At 50.3% G+C, this 20858-nt stretch overlaps 1 protein-coding gene across 18 annotated transcripts in view; it reads left to right on the plus strand.

Moving 5' to 3' along the window:
• AFDN (afadin, adherens junction formation factor) overlaps nucleotides 1–20858 on the plus strand; it is a 133916-nt gene that overhangs the window by 77247 nt on the left and 35811 nt on the right. For 11 of the 18 annotated variants that reach the window (XM_047733893.1, XM_047733904.1, XM_047733895.1 and 8 more), the window contains exons 13-22: nucleotides 3508–3569; nucleotides 3696–3901; nucleotides 5756–5776; nucleotides 6504–6649; nucleotides 6940–7034; nucleotides 7433–7698; nucleotides 9204–9347; nucleotides 10761–10959; nucleotides 14712–14815; nucleotides 16843–16929. In XM_047733893.1, coding sequence (XP_047589849.1) covers nucleotides 3508–3569; nucleotides 3696–3901; nucleotides 5756–5776; nucleotides 6504–6649; nucleotides 6940–7034; nucleotides 7433–7698; nucleotides 9204–9347; nucleotides 10761–10959; nucleotides 14712–14815; nucleotides 16843–16929 — 1330 coding nt within the window. The remainder of the gene's footprint in view (nucleotides 1–3507; nucleotides 3570–3695; nucleotides 3902–5755; nucleotides 5777–6503; nucleotides 6650–6939; nucleotides 7035–7432; nucleotides 7699–9203; nucleotides 9348–10760; nucleotides 10960–14711; nucleotides 14816–16842; nucleotides 16930–20858) is intronic. The other 7 variants (XM_047733900.1, XM_047733906.1, XM_047733907.1 and 4 more) reach the window with 1 other exon arrangement.

The raw sequence follows: 20858 nt of genomic DNA on the forward strand, positions 1-20858 counted from the left end.
GGCTGACATTTGTAGGGAGTTACTTTGTTTTCACGTTACTGAGCTGAACAGAGACTGAGCTCCACGAGCAGGCGTCCCCTTACCCCTGGGCCACAGTGTCGTCTGTCCGGGTGAAATGGAGAGCACTTAAAGAGGTTTCTGTTTTAAATGGGCTATTCTGTGAAACGTGGAGAAAGGGACTTTTCCTGGATGTTACTGTTTGATCATTTTTATTTTAAGATAATCTGATCATTTCCCCATCCGTATACAGAATCCTTCCATATTTAAATATATGAAGCCAGGCAGGCCTTCAGTGGAGTTTTTAGGATTTGTCAAGTGCCGCGTTACTGTGTCTTACATTCTGTCGAAAAGCATAGCTGTGAACATGGGTTTCTCCTGCCAGGGCTCTTGCCTAGTGTTCTTGAACAGAGAACATCCACCTTTTGTGATTTCCTTTTCTTATGAATTTTAAGGACATACTACCTTTATTAGAATTCTACTTCCTCGTGATTTTTGACATTGTTTAGAGTTGCAAAGTGATGTCGGTGCCTCCCATGTTGAAATAACGGGCGCTGAGCTCCGGGTGTGGCTCCAGCGCTTCTCCCGCAGGGCCCTGAGCACGCAGACGGCAGTTGAAGAGCTCAGGAGTGCCGTGCACGTCCCCTCTTTATCGGCAGCGGAACTGGGCTGGGGGAGTCCGTCTCCTGCTGCCATGCTAGCTCTTCTCCCCCGGGGTCCCCTAAGGGAGGCAGGGGACTGCTGGCGGTCGCGCTTTCATTTCCCGTCTTCCAGTAGAGGGCGCTGTGCGTCGCCCGGTCGTCAGCTCAGTTAACGCGGGACTCTTGCAGACTGATGCGGGAATCTCAGGTTTTCCCCTTGTTTTTGTCCTGCACTTTTGGTTAGTATTCAAGATTCTTGTTGGCTGTGTGAATTCTTTTAGGTGTAACGATAAGCCTACTTTCTGTGTCTGTACTTGTTTCTGATGGTGTGTTCTAGAATAAGAACTTCAGACGGTGAGCTAGTACCGTACAGAGTGACCCTGTTTATGAGGTGATCGAGAGGAGCGCATCATCGTTCTCAGCCCAGAAGTAGTTGAATGATGGATAAATCAAATGGGGGAGAGGAGAGAGCACTTAGAACAAAACCAGTGAGTGCGTGTGTCCGGCACAGGTGTCGCGTGTGAAGCACGGTGTCCAGTAGCTGCCCGGTGGCGGCTCGCCGTGTTCTGGGACCGCTGTTATGCTGCGAGCAGGATTTTACTAGGGCTTTTGTTGGGACTGTGGCTGTGTACTACTTCCACACTACCGCAGCGATGGAAACAGGTGATTCTTCTATTTTCGTTCTTTGCTTTTCATGTATATAATGTGAGAAGAAGCAGTGCTTCACTTAATTGGTATGTTCATGAAAGTCTAAGTTGTTAGATATTTTAAAATACTGATTTTAGTCAGGGAAAAATATCTTTTTGAATAATGGAGTTCCTTAAGTTATGACTGACGCATTATTTTCTTTGGTGAGAATTTAAATTCCTTATTTTTACTGGATTTGTTAAATTGATGAAACCAGGAGTTGGTAAGTTTCATCCAGTTTATTGTGTGGATAGTAAATTTGGAAGTTAACTGCGTATCTGCAGCTTCAGATGGCTGTAAACATAGCAGTTAAGAGAGACATGTTGGGCATTGACATTCTTTTGCTTCTAAAATCTTTTTTTATAGCTGAATTGTTGAGCTGAATCCAAATCATGTAATCACAGACCAGATAAGAAGCTTTGAAGCATATAATCCCATGGAAAGACTCTTGTTTTTATTTCTGGTGTTTATAACAGTTCGACGTAACTTGCTGTGTTTCTCCTTGATGCTGCTTCAGTGTCCCGGGGGAGGTAGGGTGGAGGGGCGCAAACTGCTGGGGACAGTGGCCATGGGCGCTTCTCCCTCTCAGCTCCTTTCTTGAAGAAGTTGTCACAGGAGCCAGGTTATTGAGTGAGCGTCACAGCCGTGACTCCAAACGCAGAAACCGGGCAGGTTCGTCACTGTTTGTCCGGGGTTGGGAGACTTCAGTGTTGCTCTTAGAAGTGACTGGCGTTCAGCTCACTGACAGCTTCGTGAGACGGCAGTGCGGCTGACTCTCCCTCCCACCGGGTGGGACGCTCTGTTTGGACACTGACCTCAGTTTTCAGTCCCTGCCCCTGACTTGCTTCCGTCCCTGTGTAAGTCATTGTGGCCTCACTTCTCACTTCCAGTGAAGTTTGTGGGAAGGCACAACACATTTCTTTGCTTTTGCTATCAGTTTTAATTTTCTTAATCTATTTGATGGAAGATTTTTGGAAAGTTTTTCCATTACCTGTTAAAGCTGAACTAAAGTGGTAAAGATTTAAACTGATCTTTGGGAACCTAATCACTTGCCCGTTTGTTAGTGAAGTGGGGCAGCTGACAAGTGTCCGACGTGAAATACAGCTGGGAGCCGGCCAGCTCCAGTAATGCTTAAATTGCCTGAAATTCTAGTCACGTGTCTGTGTGAAAGAGTCGTTAAGTCACTCTGAAGCCATCCATCGAGAACAGTATAAATCGGAGGTAAGGAGGTCGACATTGGGTCTGTAATGATTTTACAGTTTAGAAACTCTGTGCTTACTAGTGGCTGTCGGGTTTGTTTGACCACAGTACACTACACAGAGCCCCGTTGTGCGCTGTGCCCCAGTGGACACATGCCTCCAGATGTGTGTATTTATAGCTGAAGGAAGAATTTCACACAACAGTGAACCTTCTGTCCTGCCAGCGGGGGCAGGGTCATCCACTCTTTGGAGAACTCTTCTACGGAAATACGGACGTCCTGACCTTTGAAGTACTTTGATCCAGGATACGTGGAAATACATAATGTTATTCAGCGCGGATTCTTCCAAGTGTTCCAGATCCTGGCTGCTCTTGGGTTCTGTTTCTTGGCAGTGCCGTGTTTCGTGGTGTCTGGCTAAATGAGGAGGGGTGTCTGAAAAAGTGTGAGTCGGATGTCTTTTTCTGAAGGTGGCTCCCCCGTGAGCACCAAGAAATGCTAATACGAGGTGCCTGAAGGGGTCTGTGGGCGTCCTCTTCTCTGAGCTTCATCAGAAGCCAAGGGCAGCGTCCGGCTCTTAGGAACTTCTTCTTCGTGTAGGAGCTCAGTTTCAGGCTCACGGTGGTTTAGCTTTCCTCGTGTCTCCCAGCAGTGGCTTTTCGTTGTGACCTGAGCCATTGCCGTAGCAGGCGTGTGACAGCTTGGTCACCCTCCTCCACACGACACCGTCATGAATAATAGAGACTCGTGGTCAGATCAGTTCTCACGATGGAAGCAGATACGTTAAGGAGCTGACCTCTGGGAGGAACAGGGGTATGATCGCTCCCAGTGCGCGCATCTGAGTGTTTGAGCGCTTCCCACGTGCGCACGAGGCGCTGGGCGTGTGTGATCTATAAGCACTGTGTGGAGACGGCCGCAGCCGTTGCCGAAGGAGGCGCGGTTGCTGGTGCTGTCACGATCTAAGAGAGGGCTGCTCTCTACTTGCAGAACTCAGGACGCTCCTGGGCCCGAGCTGGTACTGCCTGCGAGCATCGAATTCAGGGAGAGTTGTGAGTAATTTCAGATTCCATTGTTAGTGAATTATTTCTTGTTCCATTTTCCTCCATCTGATTTTCATGGGTTTTTTTTGTTTTTGTTTTTTGTTTGTTTTTTTCTTTTTTGAAATCTTTTCACAGCTGAAGATTCATTTTTATCTGCCATCATAAACTATACTAATAGCTCTACAGTCCATTTTAAGTTGTCCCCTACATATGTGTTATACATGGCGTGTCGGTATGTATTGTCCAGCCGGTGCAGACCCGACGCCAGCCCCAGCGAGCGCGCTCACAGAGTGACCGCCACGGTCCACAAGATGGTGAGCATGATGGAGGCGGTGATCCAGGTAAGCCGCGGCGTGCAGCCGCCCCGCGCGCAGCCTCTCGTCCCGGGCCCGCCCCCCGAGTCCGACTGCGCCCGCTCTGCAGAGAGCTTGGACGCTTGCATAGCTTTAAAAGTGGCAAAGAAGTGTCAGCTGGTTTTCAGCTGGTTTTCTCCTTAATCTCTGTGGGAATGTAATGATCACAGTAAAGAGCCTTACGATGGTGGTAGTTGTGAGAACACGTTGAGACGGGATTTTTTTTTAGAAAAAATAATTTGTTGAGGTGAATTTCACATTAATGTAAAATTAACCGTTTTAAAGTGACTCATTCGGTAGCATTTCGGACGTTCACAGTGTTGTGCAGCAACCACTTGTGGTTCCAGAACATTCCCATCACCCAGAGTAAAACCCTGTACCACGAAGCGGTTTGTCCTCATAACCTCCCTGCCAGCGCCTGGCAGCCACCCTCTTAGAGTCTTCTCAAGGTTCTGAGGGTATTTGCTCTTTTCCACCGAGAGTGCGACATTGGTAGGATTTCTGTGGATTTTTGGCAGCACTCATTTCGGTGTGATGTACGTCATGACGTTTCTCGATGACGGCATGATCACAGTCTGTCACAAAACGGCTGAAGCTTCAGGAAGTCAGGGTATTCTCTTGTAGTGGTGTGTTTCTCGTTAAGTACTCTTCATCTGTAAATTGGCATAGCAGTTTTCCAAACTCACAGACAATTTGAAGATTTAATTCTACGTCCTTGAGAGTCAATGTGAAGTTAATTTTTTTTTAATTTTTCCCAAACCACTTATCAGAGCTGTTATTTGGTCACAAAATCCAAAACTCTGGTTATGTCCTGTGAAGCAGCCTGATTAGATGGTTTGGTGGTTTCCCTCCTGTGAGGACAGTTTGAGCAAACAAGTCTGTTGATTCCTTCTGAATCATTTCAAAAGGCCGAATTTTTCAAGAACTGTTTCTTTTACGTTTGGGGGTGAGCCTGTGAGTCTAACGGGCTTGCGGTCCTTTCCCCAAGTGAAGAAACAAACCCTAAAAGGGTTGTCGTTTCATGTGGATCCCACTTTGTGTTCCCTCTCTTCCTAATTTATGAAGAAACACGGATTTCCTTTTAGTTCAAAGCCATTGTCTGTCTTCCCTCGTGTTTGCATTTCCAAAGCCTGTTTCAAATTGTGAAATTCCTTTCATCAGGCTACTATTGATAGACTTCTTCTGGTTGAAATGGAACTAGTCTATGTAATCATCATTATCAAAACAGCTCTATTAAAACACATTTAGGGGCTACTGTGTGATCGATCGGAGGAGCCTTACAGTTTTAGGAAAGAACCATAGTAATGAATAAATTTTTTAATTTGTAAAAACCTACTTTGAAAAACCAATTTACTCTGTTTTAGTGTAGTTATGTTTTTTTTATACATTTAAAAATTTTTAACTTTTATTTTTTTTGTTTCTGTTGGTCTTTTCTGTCTCTTTCATCCTGTTAAACCAGAGGATAGACACTCATCTCACATACCTTGGAGTAGTCAGACACACGAGATCCATTGAAAGACATTAAGAAGTCCTTCATTTGTAAATCTCCTAAAGAGATCAGTGTGTTCCCGTGTTAAATGTCACATTTCTGTATATAAATTCTGGGAATTCCCTCCCTCACTGGGCCAGTGTTAAAAACGTAGAACTAACCCTTTACATCATGTACTTTCCAAGCTGTTTCTGAGCCAGGAGTGAATATGTAATTTGGGAATAACAGAACTAAATGTCGTACCTTCATGTCGTACCTTCATGTTAGTGTTTTGATTTTTTTAAACTATCATGATTGTTTACAAGTTTCTTTCTCTCGTTCTGCCTGATTTCCCTTCGTCTGTTTTTCTCCAGGAAGTAGACCAGGTTGATCAGGTAGGACGTGCTGCTGGGAACTGGTCCTGGCTTTGTCGGCTTAGCTGAGTTTCTCGCGCTGCTTCCATGTCAAACACAACACTCCAGCAGCCGGACTGGACGGTTCATAACACTCATTCAGCAACTGAAACATGCAGTACTAAATCCTTTTTGACTGTGCAACCCTTATCAGCATTTCATAATTTCTGCTTAATGCACTTCAGTGTGGATATGAAATGACGGAAGTTCTGTTTCTCCTCTTTCTTGTTTACCCTTGGTTCCTATTCTGTGGATCTCATCTGAGGTTGCCTGGCCTGCTCATGTGGTCGGGAGACAATGCGATAGATCAGTACTTGATAGCGAGTTGCTCGGCGTCCGAGCCAGTGACTGTGCGTATCAGGGTGGCTGTGGGTAACCGTGGATAGACGCGTGTGTCCTTCACAGATTACCAGATAATGCACAATCCTCAATTGGGCGTTGTAGGCTCTGATACCTCTGTTTTTGGCCCTGATTCTGTCCGTGGTGGCCACCTGGATCCATGTGTCTGTCCATGAATCCTGAGGTGTTGCAGTTACGCTGCTGTGAACCCATCCAAATTCCTTTGCAAATATCTGGTATCTGTGGTAAATACCTTGGTGACAATGGGAAGGTACTGGTCTATCTCAGCAGCTTTTCAAGAGCATTCCTTTGTATTTTCGTTCTTTTTGTTTGTCTTGGGGTTGCTTATGGAAATCCGTTCTGTCTACAGAAGCAGAAGAATATTGCAGGAGCACTTGCCTTCTGGATGGCCAACGCGTCTGAGCTGCTCAACTTCATTAAACAGGACCGAGATCTTAGTCGAATCACACTGGACGCCCAAGACGTTTTAGCACACTTGGTTCAGATGGCGTTTAAGTAAGGAGCACCTTTTTGGAGATTGCACTCTTCTGTAGAGATTTTTTTTTTAAGTTTTTATTTACCCTGATTGAAGATGAATAGCGAGAAGTATGAGTAGCTGTGTGCCAGATGTGTTGATTTAGGAAATTGAATTTGTTGAGCTGTGTTTCGAGACTCCTGAGACTAAAGCTATTGTACTGTAAATGGAAACGGTTTCTCGGCAGTGTGAACTATTCCGTTTGTGATGTCATGTCTGACAATAGCGCTGCGTCCTGCTGGGGTTATTAAAATTGCCTCCGTATTTTCAGATACCTAGTTCACTGTCTTCAATCAGAACTGAATAATTACATGCCAGCCTTTCTGGATGACCCTGAAGAGAGCAGCCTGCAAAGACCAAAAATAGGTTAGGATGCTCTCTGCTCCCGCCGTCTCTCTCCTCTTCCCTCTCGGCTTTCTTCTTCCCTCCTTCCTGTTTAACTTCTCTTTAATATTTACTATCATAAGAGGGAGGTATTTTTAGAATAAATGAGGTAAACGCTTGGATTTGCCATTTAGTAAATCGCAGCCACCGTCTGTTTTAAGAATAGCTCCGGTTTTGGGGTGTCGTGCTTTTTCAGAAGGTCTCTTGGGGTGAGCTGCAGGACACGTGGTTAACCCCCGTGTGTGGTTTCAGACCTCCCTCCCGCCTCCCGTCTGAAGGGACTGGTGTCTCAAAAGTGACCGAGTCGCCCTTACCGTTCCTGATCTTTGTGTGTCCAGCGTTTTCACGAGACTCTTGCTTCCGTCCCGCGTGTCTGACAGATGACGTCTTGCACACGCTCACGGGAGCCATGTCTCTGCTGCGGCGCTGCCGAGTCAACGCGGCCCTGACCATCCAGCTCTTCTCGCAGCTCTTCCACTTTATCAACATGTGGCTCTTCAACCGGCTGGTCACCGACCCCGAGTCGGGGCTGTGCTCCCACTACTGGGGGGCGATTATCCGCCAGCAGCTGGGACATGTGGAAGCCTGGGCGGAGAAGCAGGGCTTGGAGCTGGCGGCGGATTGTCACCTCAGCCGCATAGTGCAGGTGAGCTGGCGCGGTTCTCGCCTGCCCACAGGTCGTGCGCCTCGTTCTCAGTGTCTCGTTCCGTCAGGGGGCAGCCCCGGGATTCAGCCGAGTCAGCAGCCCCCTGGTGGGTGTTCGTGTGCTCCACTGAAGCAGCGGTGGGGCGCTGGCTTGCCTGGGTCTCTGAGACCGTCTTCGGCCAGCCCCGTACTTCAGCAGCAGACATTGTCTCACAGGCCAGGAGGCCAAGGTCAGAGTGTGGGCAGGGTGGTTCTCTGCCTTCATTTTCACAGGTACTCTCCCCGGGGGCATGTGTGTCTCCACGTGTCCACTCTTTATACGGACATAAGTCACGTTAGACCTGTTCCCTCACTCACTCCTCTCACTGTCAAGACCGTTGCTCCAAGTAAGGTCGTGTTCTGAGGTGCATGGGGTTGGGATCTTAGGGGACACAACTCAGCCCGCAGCAGGTGGTAAGCACTAGAATAAATACCCTTAAGGGGTTCTTTCTTACCAGACCAGTATTTTGTGAGGCTCCCAGCTAAAAGGACAGATCCCAGTGTGAAGCTGGGTAGCGCGTTGCTCTTCAGCACACGCAGCCAGGTGAGCAGCGCAAAGCGGAAACCCGCAGGGGACACGCGCAGGAGGAGAGAGGGGCCGAGCACTTGGCGGTCGTCACGTCCCAAAGGCCGGGGCGGGAGACGGAGAAGGGCATGGAGGAGCTCGCGATGGCTGTGTGTGAGTGGCTCAGCCAGTACTCAGGGTGTCCCTGCAGAGCCTGCCCTGGGTACGGGGCTTTTGCAGTCAAAGAGATGATCTGCAGCCTCAGAACCTACGGCAGGTATTTTTTTTTTATTATAGTTTATAATTTTGCATTTTTCGCACAATTTCTTAATCTCATTTAAAGTAGTTTAGTATAGAAAGAGGCTACTATCCTCCTTGGATTGCATCAGCTGGCTGTAAAAAAAAATCATTACAGGGAACCTTTATTCAGACCCCAGTAACTGGTGATCAGAGTGGTTGTGATGTAAATGGTTACAGGATTTTATTTATTTATTTATTTATTTGTCAGAGCGCACACAAGTAGGCAGAGTGGCAGGCAGAGGCAGAGAGAGAGAAGCAGGGTCCCCGCTGAGCAAGGAGTCCGATGTGGGACTCGATCGGAGGACCCTGGCATCATGACCTGAGCCCGAGGGTAGCAGCCTAACCTACGGAGCCACCCAGGCGACCCATGTTCACAGTTTCTAAGAGAATTTTTAAAAATGATTTATGAATAATTGAATTTATTTACATTTTATATTTTAGTAAAATACAAATTATGTATTTTAGTGAAATTAAGCCATCTAAAAACCTTTATTAGACAGCGCTTTTTCAGTTCAATTCAATGTTAATAGAAGTGTGTTTCCCTAAAAAACATTCTGCGTTTTAAAATTAAATTAGCAAGTTATTACAGTTTTAAATGTTACATGAAGGGGAATAGCTATAAAATACTTTCCAGTCATGTCTCCTGTTACCCTTTCCACCAGGCAACCACTCTGCTCACAATGGACAAGTACTCAGCGGAGGACATTCCGACCGTCAACAGCACGTGCTTCAAGCTGAACTCCCTGCAGCTGCAGGCCCTGTTACAGAACTACCACTGCGCGCCCGACGAGCCCTTCGTCCCCGCGGTGAGTGCCGCCTGTCGGCCGCGCGGCGGGCCAGCAGCTGGGGACTGTTTGCTTAGGGAAATGTCCGCTTCCAAAAGGTGCAGGAGGGCTGCTTATAATTACTTTATTTCTGTGACAAATAAGCTTCTGAGTCATCTCCTAAGACCGTATTTCTCGTTGATACTTGAGTTAGGGTTCAGTACAGGAGGTAGAAAATACACAGCACTTTAAGTAGAAAGGCATTTATCCAGGGATGTAGGTTCTTAGAAAATGATTGGAAGGCCTGGCGGGAGAGGAAGTTAAGAGGTTGCCCGGATTCCCAGGCTCACCACTGTGACCTGAGGCTCAGAGGCCCCAGAGCTCCTGCCACAGCACGGACATCAGTGTGCCGTGGGCACAGAGTGCCCCTCAGGTCCACCACCCAGCCAGGGGGGCTGCCCCGACCCGTGTGGACGCCTCCTACTGGTGGGAATCAAGTTCTGGCATTCATGTGTCTGGAGAGGAGGCATGGGGGGCCAACGGCCTGGTCCACGATGTGGGCTACAGCTCCTGTGTGTAGAACGAGAAAGGCCGCAAGTGCTTCTTGTCACCCGCGAATAAAATCTGCTCAAGGCCGAAGTGCTGACGAGGGAAGTGCCGGAGGTGGGTGGGCCGACCCCTAGGATTGACTTCATGCCAACAGAAGACGTGTACGGAGTAGCCAGGATCAGGAGCCGGCAGATGCGCCCGACAGGAGAGCGTCTAGAAGGTCCCGTCACCGTCGCATGCAGGAGCGCGGCGTAGCACAAGTTGTGCGTTTGCACAGGGAAGTGCACAGCAGATGAGATGCCCTGCGCGTGTGCACAGAAGTGCGGCACGGGGTGCATCCGCACGGGCTCCCAGAGCAGGTGGTGGGATCTGTGGCGGGGGAGCCCGGGCCGACAGGGCGGCAAGGGTTGCTTCTCCCGTGAGGGCTCTGCTCTGTGACTCGGGGACTTGAGGCGCCGTGTTCACTTTGTCGAGCTGTACAGTGAAGCTGGGGGAGCTTTCTTTCCCGATTAGCTGGGGATAGACATTTCTGTCCTGATTTTTTACATTCGCCGTTGTGTGAGTTTTTTCTGTCATTATGAATTCTGCAAAAATTGGATCATTAGCACCTGGATGTTAAATTGCAAGGGAAAAAAATTGCTACTTTGGCAAAGGGAAACCGTTTTCTTACGATTGAACAATTCCCTTTTAAGGCTGCATGTTACTCGAGATTAACCCTGACTATCTTGGCTCGCGTGTTTGCAGGCTGTGCTTCACCAGCGACTGTCGCCTGGCACGCCGGTGTTGGCACACTGGGGACGCTGTCCCTCACAGCCCTGCCTGCGTGTGTGGCCGCGGCACGCACGAGAGGTCTGAGTGGCAGCCCGCTGGTGTGTCGTGCTCACTGTGCGTCTGTGTTCTGACCAGGACCTGATCGAGAACGTGGTGGCTGTGGCCGAGAACACGGCGGACGAGCTGGCGCGCAGTGACGGCAGGGAGGTGCAGCTGGAGGAGGACCCTGATCTGCAGCTGCCTTTCCTGCTGCCGGAAGACGGCTACTCTTGTGACGTCGTCAGGAACATTCCCAACGGCCTGCAGGAATTCTTAGACCCTCTGTGCCAGAGAGGTGCGTCCCGCTTACTGTGCCTGGAGTCCGAGCTCTGACCCGGCTCAGAGTGAGCGTTGTACCGGTGGGTGTGGGTGTGGGTGTGCGCACGTGCGTCAGGCCACACATGCGGAGCACACAGCACGTGCTTCTGGAGAAAGCCGTGTGGCAGGACGTGGAAGTAAGCATTTCATGGTGTTGTGGAGTCCGCATTGTCGCACCATGAGGCTCCCGTGGGTGTGCTGTGACCCTCCCATGGCGTGGCTCCACCCGCCAGCTGTCACAGCCACGTTGCTGCCTGGCCTGCTAGGAGAGAGGACCTTTGGTTGCTCCTCTGCTGGTTTTGGGGAGCTGGGAGCTTGGCTCATCCCGTGAAAATGATCCGTGCATGTGGCTTCCACTGGAGTTGTCGGGAGCAGCACGAGGGCGACAAGCATACCGTCTCCGCTCGCACCCCAGCTCTGTCCCGTGAGACTGCCCTTCCAGGACACGGGCACATGGATGGCAGGCACTCGTGGGGACCGGGCCAGCCGCCTGTGGGATGCTTAGACCTGTGGCACAGGGCGCGGCCATAACCTCACATTGGTACAGCTGCCACCGTGAGCACATGTGCAGCGCCTGCCGGGGCTCATGAGCCACGCTCTGGCTGGGCTTGTCTAAGGGCAGCGAGCTCCCCGGGTCTGATCCCGTAGCTGTTTACATATTCTTGTCGGAATGTGGTGGTAAAAATCCCACACGTGCTAGGAATCGGCAGTTGAAGGTGCTGACTCTGGGTCTCAGGTCAGATTCTGATCTCGGGGTCCTGGGATCGAGCCCCGTGTTAGGCTCCCTGCCCAGCGGGGAGCCTGCTTGAGATTCTCTCTCCCTCCGCCTCTTCCCCCCAAAATACCACGTTTACACTCGAAGCACAAACTTCTAAATCAGACCCCAGTTCAGCCCTAGTCTGCTATGGTTTGTAACGTGAGCTCAGGTGAATTGAGAAACAGATTCAGAGTTCAGGAATTAGCTTAAACAAAAATGACAGTGGCAAAGTGAAGGGTTAGCCTCGCCGACGTGAATTCGGTGAGTGTGGTTTTTAATTTCAGTGACTGTTTCACATGCTACGATAAACAGATTGTTATGTCTCTGAAGGTTATGATAGTTTAAAATTTCCATTCTACAAAGGCTGCTTCTTGTAGTGAAGGGTGGTGTGTTAGTAGCCAGCGTGTCCGGTTGTGCCGGGAGTGCGGACTCCTGTTTCCTCTCAGCACCGTCCTCAGAGCAGCAGAGCTGAGGCGGGTGCGTCCTCGAGGAGCTTTGTGTGAAGGAGGAACGCAGCTGGGACGAGCCTGGGCTCATGTCTGGGACGAGCAGGGAGGACAGAGGTCCAGGCTGCAGTGACGTCTGAGAAAGCCTCAGTCGGCATTGGGAGTCCCCATGTCAGGGCTCCTATGGGGGGAGCCCTCCTGCCCAGCAGAGCGGACCCAGACTGGTCCCTGGCACCCGTGTGTGGCCTCAGGGCCGAGCCCAGGGGCCTCCGTTGCCATGCGGGCACTGCTTGTCATGCCTGCAGGGCCGGGCCCATCAGCACTTGGCACACCCGCGTGTGGGGGGCAGCCACACACTCCGGCTGGCTGCTGCCCGGACCACTCTCTGTGCCCCCTCTGTGCCCCCCACCTTCCGCCGCCCTCAGTTGCTTCATGGCTGTTGGATCTCTGCCCCCCACACCCCCCTACACTTCCCCTTCCCCCCCGGGAGCTGAGCACGCCGGCGGCTGAGCAGGACACCCCGCTCCCAGCCCGTCGTTGGTATTAACATGTTGGTGTTAACACCCCTGGGCCTTGTCTCACCCCACCCCCACCCGCTGCTTCACGCGCGCTTGGGTTTACTTTCTGAAGTCCCGCTCGGGTAGCCCTGTGTCTAGAAAACCTCAGCCTGCTCCCGACACTTAACGCCACTTTCCCCACAAGGGATTCTGTGTTCTTTTGGGACATTTTTGTGACAGCCCTTGAAACGCGTGTGTCCGCCTGTCTCTGGGGTCGAGCTGGAGTCCTGGGGGCCAGGCCCCTGACCCTCAGCCCCCAGCCCAGGGCTGCTTGGGCTGCGAGTGCTCAGCTCTTCACTAACCCTGTGAACGAGCACACGGCAAGACGGGTTTACTAGCATTTTCCAGATCTGTGTGTGTGGACTTGCGTACGCAGCTGTCGGTTCTGTGATGCGTGCCGCAGAGCCAGAGCTTGCCAGGTTGGGAAAAGTGAGCTCCTGCCAGGGTGGTGAAGTCTCCTCCGTGACTTCCCCTGAGGCTCCCAGAGTGATTGATTTCAGAACATACGTGGTATTTCATCACGGTCTTGGCGTCCCTGCCTCGTTCTGTATGTGTCAGATGATAACACAGTCTATTACAGAGGGGCCTTTACAAGACTTACAAAGAACTGGGTGTGTTCTTTTATGACATCAGTGTTTTTAATTCTTCATGCTCAAGTCTTTGAGCTGAATAAGGGACTACTGTGTGCTCTCAATTATGTTCCTTTTGTTTTGTCCTATAACACAGTTGTGTGAGAGAAGGCTGTAAAACCAGCACGGACTTACACCTGATCTGAGATGCATTCCTTCAGCTAAGAGCAGGAGGTGTCTGCTTGATATGATCCGGCCTTGACACTTGAAAAAAATAAGAAAATAATAAAGATTGTTCATTTCAAAATTGTCATAATCACAGTTCCCTCAAGTGGGGGAAAGAGAAGTTGTAGGTATATTTTAATGAAAATAGGTTGAAATGGTGATTTTTTATAAAAAGGGCTATAAGTTTATATCTTTATTTTAACTGCGCTCTTTTGACATCTCCTTTTCTGCTTACTGCAAAAAAACCTCATAAGTGCCCCAAAATAACAGGCAAACTTTCCTCACGGCTGGAATCCTAGAGTGGGAGAGAGGGGTGGGAGGCACCAGCCAGGGCTCTCCCCAGTCCCGGGGACTAGCTGAGGCTCTGCGTGCTCGCAAGAGCCGTCCGTGTGACGTCGGGCACACGCGAGGCTCCTCGGAACTGTTGAGCTGCTAGTAATAGGAAGACCAGACCGCTTTGGAGAAAACAGAAGAATGTGCAAGGCCTATGTGATACAACTTTGTCAGGAAGGTCCAGAGAAACACAGAATAAGATCTGCCTAAATGAAGAATGACATATTTTGAATTGAAAAGGTTAGTTTTATAAAGCTGCCATTAGTTGATGAGAATATCATAAATACTTTTCAAAACATTATGAAATGATTCTGAAACTTATTTGTAAGACATTTAAGTGACTGGTTAGGAAATTTGGACAGAGTTGTGTGAGGGGGCCTATCCTACAGGTCAGACACTGTCCTGCCTGAAAGCCGTAGAGCCCAGGGTGTGACACTGGGCAGACGTGTGAACTAGTTCACTAGCTGTTCACTACTTGTTCACAGCGGTCTCTGTTAAGAAAGGCCTCCTGGGTATTGCTGAGCACTTGGTCAGCAAGGAAGGAGTTACAGTGCACGTCGGTGATTTCTCATAGAAATAGGGAGAAAAGTTCTTTGAAACAAACAGGAAGGGGAGACCAGTTTCACTTTTCAGCTTGGTGTTGAATTCCATCAGACCAAAACAATGATTTTAAATGTCTGAAAGTTCCATTTCCAGAGGCAATAAGTGTACGTAGAGTACGAAGAAGAAGGGTCGTCTGTAGGTGCCGAGCCATTGACCTGTGATGTTGCTGCCCTTCTTGGAGATTATGTGGCTGACTTGCCTTCCTTTTCAATTTTATAATTTGCTTGTTTTCTCCTCAGGATTTTGCAGGTTAATTCCTCATGCACGCTCACCAGGCACCTGGACGATCTACTTCGAAGGTGCAGATTACGAGAGCCACCTTCTGCGCGAGAGCACGGAGCTGGCAAGTATCACGAGTGTGACGGGTGCGGCACACACCCACGCGTGTCCCGTACGGTGTGAAAATGTAATGCAAACCCGTTCTGTGGTTATAGTGAGCATTGTTGTGATAAGAGTATTTTAAAATCATCTATAAGTACTGATTTTATTTTAAAAAATCTGAAACTAGGATTTATATACATACATATTTTTTCCAGGCCATGTCTGTATACTTTTGTCCATAAACAAAGATATTTCTACCCTCAGCTATACCAGCCTTAATGTTAACACATATTTTTAAAAAGATAATATGATAGCCTTACGAATTTTATTAGAAAATGTATTTCTTTGGTAGAACTATTTTCTCCTTATAGTCGGTCTACCTTGTTTTAAATATGTGTCAAATCACTTGCTGGTAATTTTGTATCTTTTGCAAGCTGGTCAGTCCTCTCTTCACTAGCTTCCTGCATTCTGTGGAGAGTTCTGCTTTGCCTCCTGCCTAGAGATTTAAATAACAAAGACTGTGTCCCTGTGCTTTGGACTGCCACATCTGATCAATAGAAACAAAGGAAAATCTTCCTTTTTGAACTTTGTTGTGGAGTTTCATTTAGATATCTTTCACATTACTTATCTTCCTGTAATTACCATTTTCATCTTTTAAGCCACTTAAGCCTTCGAAGGAGCAAACAGATGGGACTGTACTTTGGTCCAAGTTCCTGGGGGTCAGGCTCAGTGTGTTGTGCGTGTTTGCATGTGGCCGTGTCTTCCCCTGCCCGCCAATGGGAATCGTCCATGTGCCTGGGCCAAGGGTTAGAGGTTCTGGGGTGCAGACACAGCCAGGTAGCTTCTGATGCTCCAGAGACGTCCTTGTACACCCGACAATACTGACCAGCAGCCTGTCAAAGCTGTGCACCTCTTGTGCATCTAAATTCTAAGAAAATGTAGATTGTGTCAGGGTGGCGTAAGGCGGCAACACTTACCACAAAATAAAGCACGCACGGTGTTTTGTATATCAAATTCCAAGTTATTATTCGTCATGGCTGAATGGCCTGCTTTAGACTGGAGCGTGTGTCCTTCCATCTCCAGTGGCCGAGGTAGCGGCTGGCCGCTCCGCCACATGGGAGCCGGTCGCCCAGAGCCTCTGACCCGGATACGGTGCCTCTCAGCGTTCTCTGGGCCTCCCGAGTTGTTTGCCACAGTCCAACTGATAGCTGTTCCCAACTCCCAGGTTTAATAGGACAGCAAATACCTTCCTGGATGGGATCACGGGTTCTTCATCTTCCTAGTGTGCTCAGAGATCCCTTGGGAGCGTTCAAGTCTTAATCTCAAAACAAATTATTTTCCTTCCAGTGTTCTCTCACTGACCTTGGTTCTGAATGAACAAGCCCCATGTATGTAACGACCACTTGTTGGCGGATCCCATAGTGTGTATGCACTGGTGGTTTTCCTCTGTAATTTTGTTTCTTCTTTGGGTGAGGTGTGACATACGGATAACATGCAACTTCAGCGGACAGCACCGCGTTTGCTTAGGGATCAGTTCAAGGACTGACCTCCTCCCTGAGCCCAAAGTACTTGGAGCAGTGCTGCCCGCATCTCGGGGTGGCTTAACGTCACATGAGCCCTGCATTCTCCCAGGAGACTCATGTTAGATCATCTTTCTTACAGCTGTCTCATGCTGACCTCCCCGTGGATGGTGTAAAATAAGTTTGCCTTTTTTCTTTAAAAAACACCTAGTAATTTATATTGAAAGGTAATATAGTAACATTTTAATTTCATTTTTATGATTGGGTTTTTCTAATCTGATAATAATGGAAATGTACTTTTGTTTTCTAAAATAAGTTCTTTCACATTTAAATAGTGTTCATGACTAGTGTCTTCACAGCTCTGGAGGCGAGAGTACTGATCCTTTGCTGGTCACGCCGTGAGCCCTCTCTGTAATCCTTGTCTGGGCCGCTAACCACAGCAAATGTGATCGGCTCTGTCACTCGTGACTGTCTAACCTAGAAACACTTCATTTTAGCCAGAAAATAAACCTTTGTTTCTGTCCTCCAGGCTCAGCCTCTGAGAAAAGAACCTGAAATCATCACCGTGACTCTGAAAAAGCAAAACGGGATGGGTCTCAGCATAGTCGCAGCGAAGGTGAGACGCGGTCAGCGGGATGCGTCGTCCCTCTTCGCTCTGCACCTTCAGTCAGTCAGCCACGGGCCGGAGCTGAGCGTGGGGAGCCCTTCGCTGCCTGTGGACAGAGCGTGCTTGTGGTTCTGCTTCTCGGGGTAGGGTCCATGGAAGGGTTCACGGCGCTCAGGCAGCGCAGGGACGGCATCCTGCTGTCCAGGGGAGCTACAGACAGTGTGACCTTGACACCGAGTCACTGGCACTTCTGAGGAGCAGGTGGAGGCAAAACTTGATGAGTCACAACAGGCACCGGAGAAGGGAGGGTCCCTTAGTCCGAGACGGGAGCTAGGGCTGGCACGGGGACAGAGCGGGGCCTCCGACAGCCCCTCGAGTGCTGGTGCACACATGCGTCCCTGCACACTCATCACCCAGGCCAGCTTCTGCATCCCCATCCAGGTGCTCTCTTCCAATGGGTGTGCGGTGGGGCCGAGGAGGTCACCTCTGTCCCCTGGGCCACATGTGGGTCCGCTATGTGCCGGGTGCCATAGCCTCCCACAGAGAACACCCCAGCCAGCCTTAGAGTATGTGGTTGGGAGCCAGCTGCACTGATGCTGTGAAGCAGGGCTGCAGGCTGTGTCAGGGTCATTGGAAACCCGCCTGGCTAAGGGAGAGTGGTGCTCCGGTGATTGACACATGAGGGCTTTGCACTGTGTCTTGTAGACTCCACAGAGAAATGAAAGGGACGTGTTGGAATTTGGCATTTCAGGAAGCTGCGTCTGGGAAGGGCATGGTATGTAGGATAACTAGAAGAACCTGGGACCCTGGTGGGGCTCCAGCTGGGAACCAGCTGGCCAACGAGAGCCAGTGTCAGGTGTGGACAGAGGTCACAGTAGTCTGGTTCTGAGGTGCCAGGTTACGTGGGGTCACCCAAGCTGGGCCAGACAGCAGGTCTAGAACCTGTCAGTCCAGCTCATGGCCCAGAGTCCCTTACTCCTGATAAGGGCCATGCTTATGGGCCATAGTTCCAGGCTATTCTAGTTTAATGGACCCACAACCCAAAACTTACAAAGTTGTGAATAGGAAGGTATTAGACATGGACTATTTTCTATACTTACCAACTGAATCAAATGCTCATTTTTAGGGGAAAAAAATACCAGGATGTTACATGCCACACTTCGACACAGGAAAACTTTAACCTACACGTTTCCTGTTACGCGTTTATACGTATGGATCCTCTTTCCCCGCTCATCTTGCTTGGGGTCTGAAGTACTGACCTGTGGGGTTGTCAGCACTTCGGTCTTCTCCATCTGTTTCTCTGCAGCCCGGAAGGCTGTGCTCTCTCTCAGTACAGAACCACCTGGTCCCTGAAAGGCAAAGTCCTATTTACCTAAGCGCCTCTGATCCTTACTTGTAACCCGTAGAGGCATTGCACACATAGGGGGGCCCCACGCGGGCCTCTGGCCTCTGTTTTTGCCGGGTGGCCAGGTGTCAGTGGGCGGTTAGGATTGGGACATGGGCTGAAGTCCCACTCACACCTCCTTTCACGGTGCCTGTGGGGGAGAGGCAGAAGGGAGGGTGCTGGCCCCAGGCCTGCGTTCTCCCCAGGAGTGGTTCCAGATGGCAGGCCGTGGGAGAGTCCTCTCACTGCCGGGAGGGGTCCCTGCACCGTTATACAGACTGCAGCAGGGGGAGGGGTGAGGGGCATCGAGTGAGTGTGGAGGACAGGACCTCAGCTGAGGCCCCAAGAGGAGGTCTCCATGTGGAGGTGCTTGGGCTGGACCGCTGACGACAGCTCGTCCACCTGGCCTTCGCCCACTGCCACCACCTGGCCTTCACCCACTGGCCGAGCAGCTGTGTTTCTGTCCTGGTGGTGGGTCCCTGCACTTGGCTCACCTCTCCCAGCCCTACCTGTGCTGGCTGCCCCTCCCTCAGGGCTCCCTCGCGGTCTGTGTGCACCTGCCTTCATGCAGGGAGGCATGGGAACGCAGTGTGCTCTCTCTAGTCAGTAGGAAGTACTTGGTCGTAGAAACAGACAGCACTCTGGGATCCTTGCTCTGACGGAAGTCTTCGTGACTTGTGCTAAGAGATCGTGTAGCACAGCGACCGACAGCCTCGCGGAAGCTGGAGACACGCAAGATTTAGTTTCCGGTTATTGATAGTCTAAAGAGGAGGTCTTCTGTTCCTTTCACTAGTACTAGAATAATAAACTCAACGTGAAACTAGTAGTTAATTGTCAGGCACTGTTTATTCCAAGAGAGAGTACCAGGTGCCTGTTGTGTAAAGACGGAGTGTGATTTCCACTTTCTAACCTTGAAGTGTCTGCGTGTCTGTTGCTGGCGTTTTCTAGACTGACACATTAAAAAAAAAAAAAGATGTCTAGAAAAAATGGGAGGAAAGTATCAGTGTTAGCATTTCTAATTGGGATATAGGATTTCAGAACTGGGGCTCCATGGGGAATAGGAACAACACAGGACATTAGATAGAAATCCAAAGATCGCCTTTCTACCTCCCGAAGCTGGAGCGGAGAACGTGGCTTCTGTGCCACATCTGCGGTGGCCCGGCTGCTACCTCGTCTCTGCGTGTGGCGGGGTCTCTTTCCCATGTGGCTCATGCCGCAGCTGCCAGCCACAGGCCCCGCCGCAGAGCCAGAGAACCCAGGACAGAGAGCAACCGCTCAGTGTCTTTATCCCGGCTTGCCTCGTCCCCTAGCAGTCCCCGTGGGAGGGAGGCCGTGGGGGCCTGCTCCTTCCTTTCCTAGATTGGGAAGGTGGTGTCCTCCCCAGCCTCCCAGGGATTCCCACACTCTTCTTGTTTTCTGGCCTCTTTGAAAACTTTCCACAGTGAAAGCATACATTTAGAACTAGAAAAAAAGTAACACAAGTTTTTTGAAAAAGAGATTCCAGATTTAATGCTAAGGTGCCAAATTCATCAGCTTATTAAACAATAGACGTAATAAAACAAAGTATGCCCCCGGCTCTCGGGATAGTTCCTCCCCTGGAGAATGTCTTTATCAGCACACACGCACACCCTTGCTCACTTCAGGGGCGAAGCAGAAGTGACTACGAGCGAGTGCGTGACGTCAGAGGCTGTCGCTCCGGGGCGTCTGCCGACCAAGCGCGGCGGAGAGTGCGCATCTGTGGGGGCCTTCATGAGCAAGTGCCTCTTAAGCTGGAGCTTGACGGGCGCACACGCATTAGCCGGGCAGAGCCTGGTAGGCAGAGAGTCTCAGACGAGGGGCTGCGGGCAAAGGTGCAGCCATTGTGGAGCCGTTGTGTTCTGTGCCAGAGCACGGAATTGGGGGCCAGCCTTCCAGGGTGCCTCTGGAACAGGGGAGGCAGGACCACGTCTCGTACAGCAGTCGGCGTGCTTTTCCTGAGGGGACCCAGGTGGTGAGTGTCCTCCGCGGTGTGGGCCTTGCGGGCTCTGCTGCAGCTGGAGGGTGGCGGCCGGTGCGGGAGTGTGGCTGTGTCCCAGAGGAACTTAAGAGTCCCTGAGATCTTGGTGGGCTTGTGCATTTTGGTATTGCTCTGAGAAGTAGCCATCAAAGGGGTTCAGATAAAGGCCTGGTAGGGTCAAAGTGAGGTTTCAAAAGTCGATTGTCAATCCTTCAGAGAGCATGGGCTCGAGGGCTCAGTCCTGCCAGCAGAGCAGCAGTAAGGACATGCTCAGCAGCGGCCCCCTGGAAGGTGACAGAGGCGTGGCCCCAGGAAGCAGCCACGGCGGGGCAGAGCACAGTCGCTGAGGTCGGGCACTCGGTTTTGTTGCTGGTGCGTGTTTGTGGAACGACCACGGTCTGTGTGATGGATGAATTGGCTGTAGGGGGTGAGAGCGAAGTGGCAGGACGCACCGTACTCCTGTCCTCAGCATGGAGCGTGTGGACGCAGCGTGTCCTGCAAGCAGGGCAGGGGCGAGACGTTGGCAGTGAGAGTCAGGTGTTCAGTTTTGCACATACT

Source organism: Lutra lutra, chromosome 6, assembly GCF_902655055.1.
Source record: "Lutra lutra chromosome 6, mLutLut1.2, whole genome shotgun sequence".
NCBI classification, from domain to species: Eukaryota; Metazoa; Chordata; class Mammalia; order Carnivora; family Mustelidae; genus Lutra; species Lutra lutra.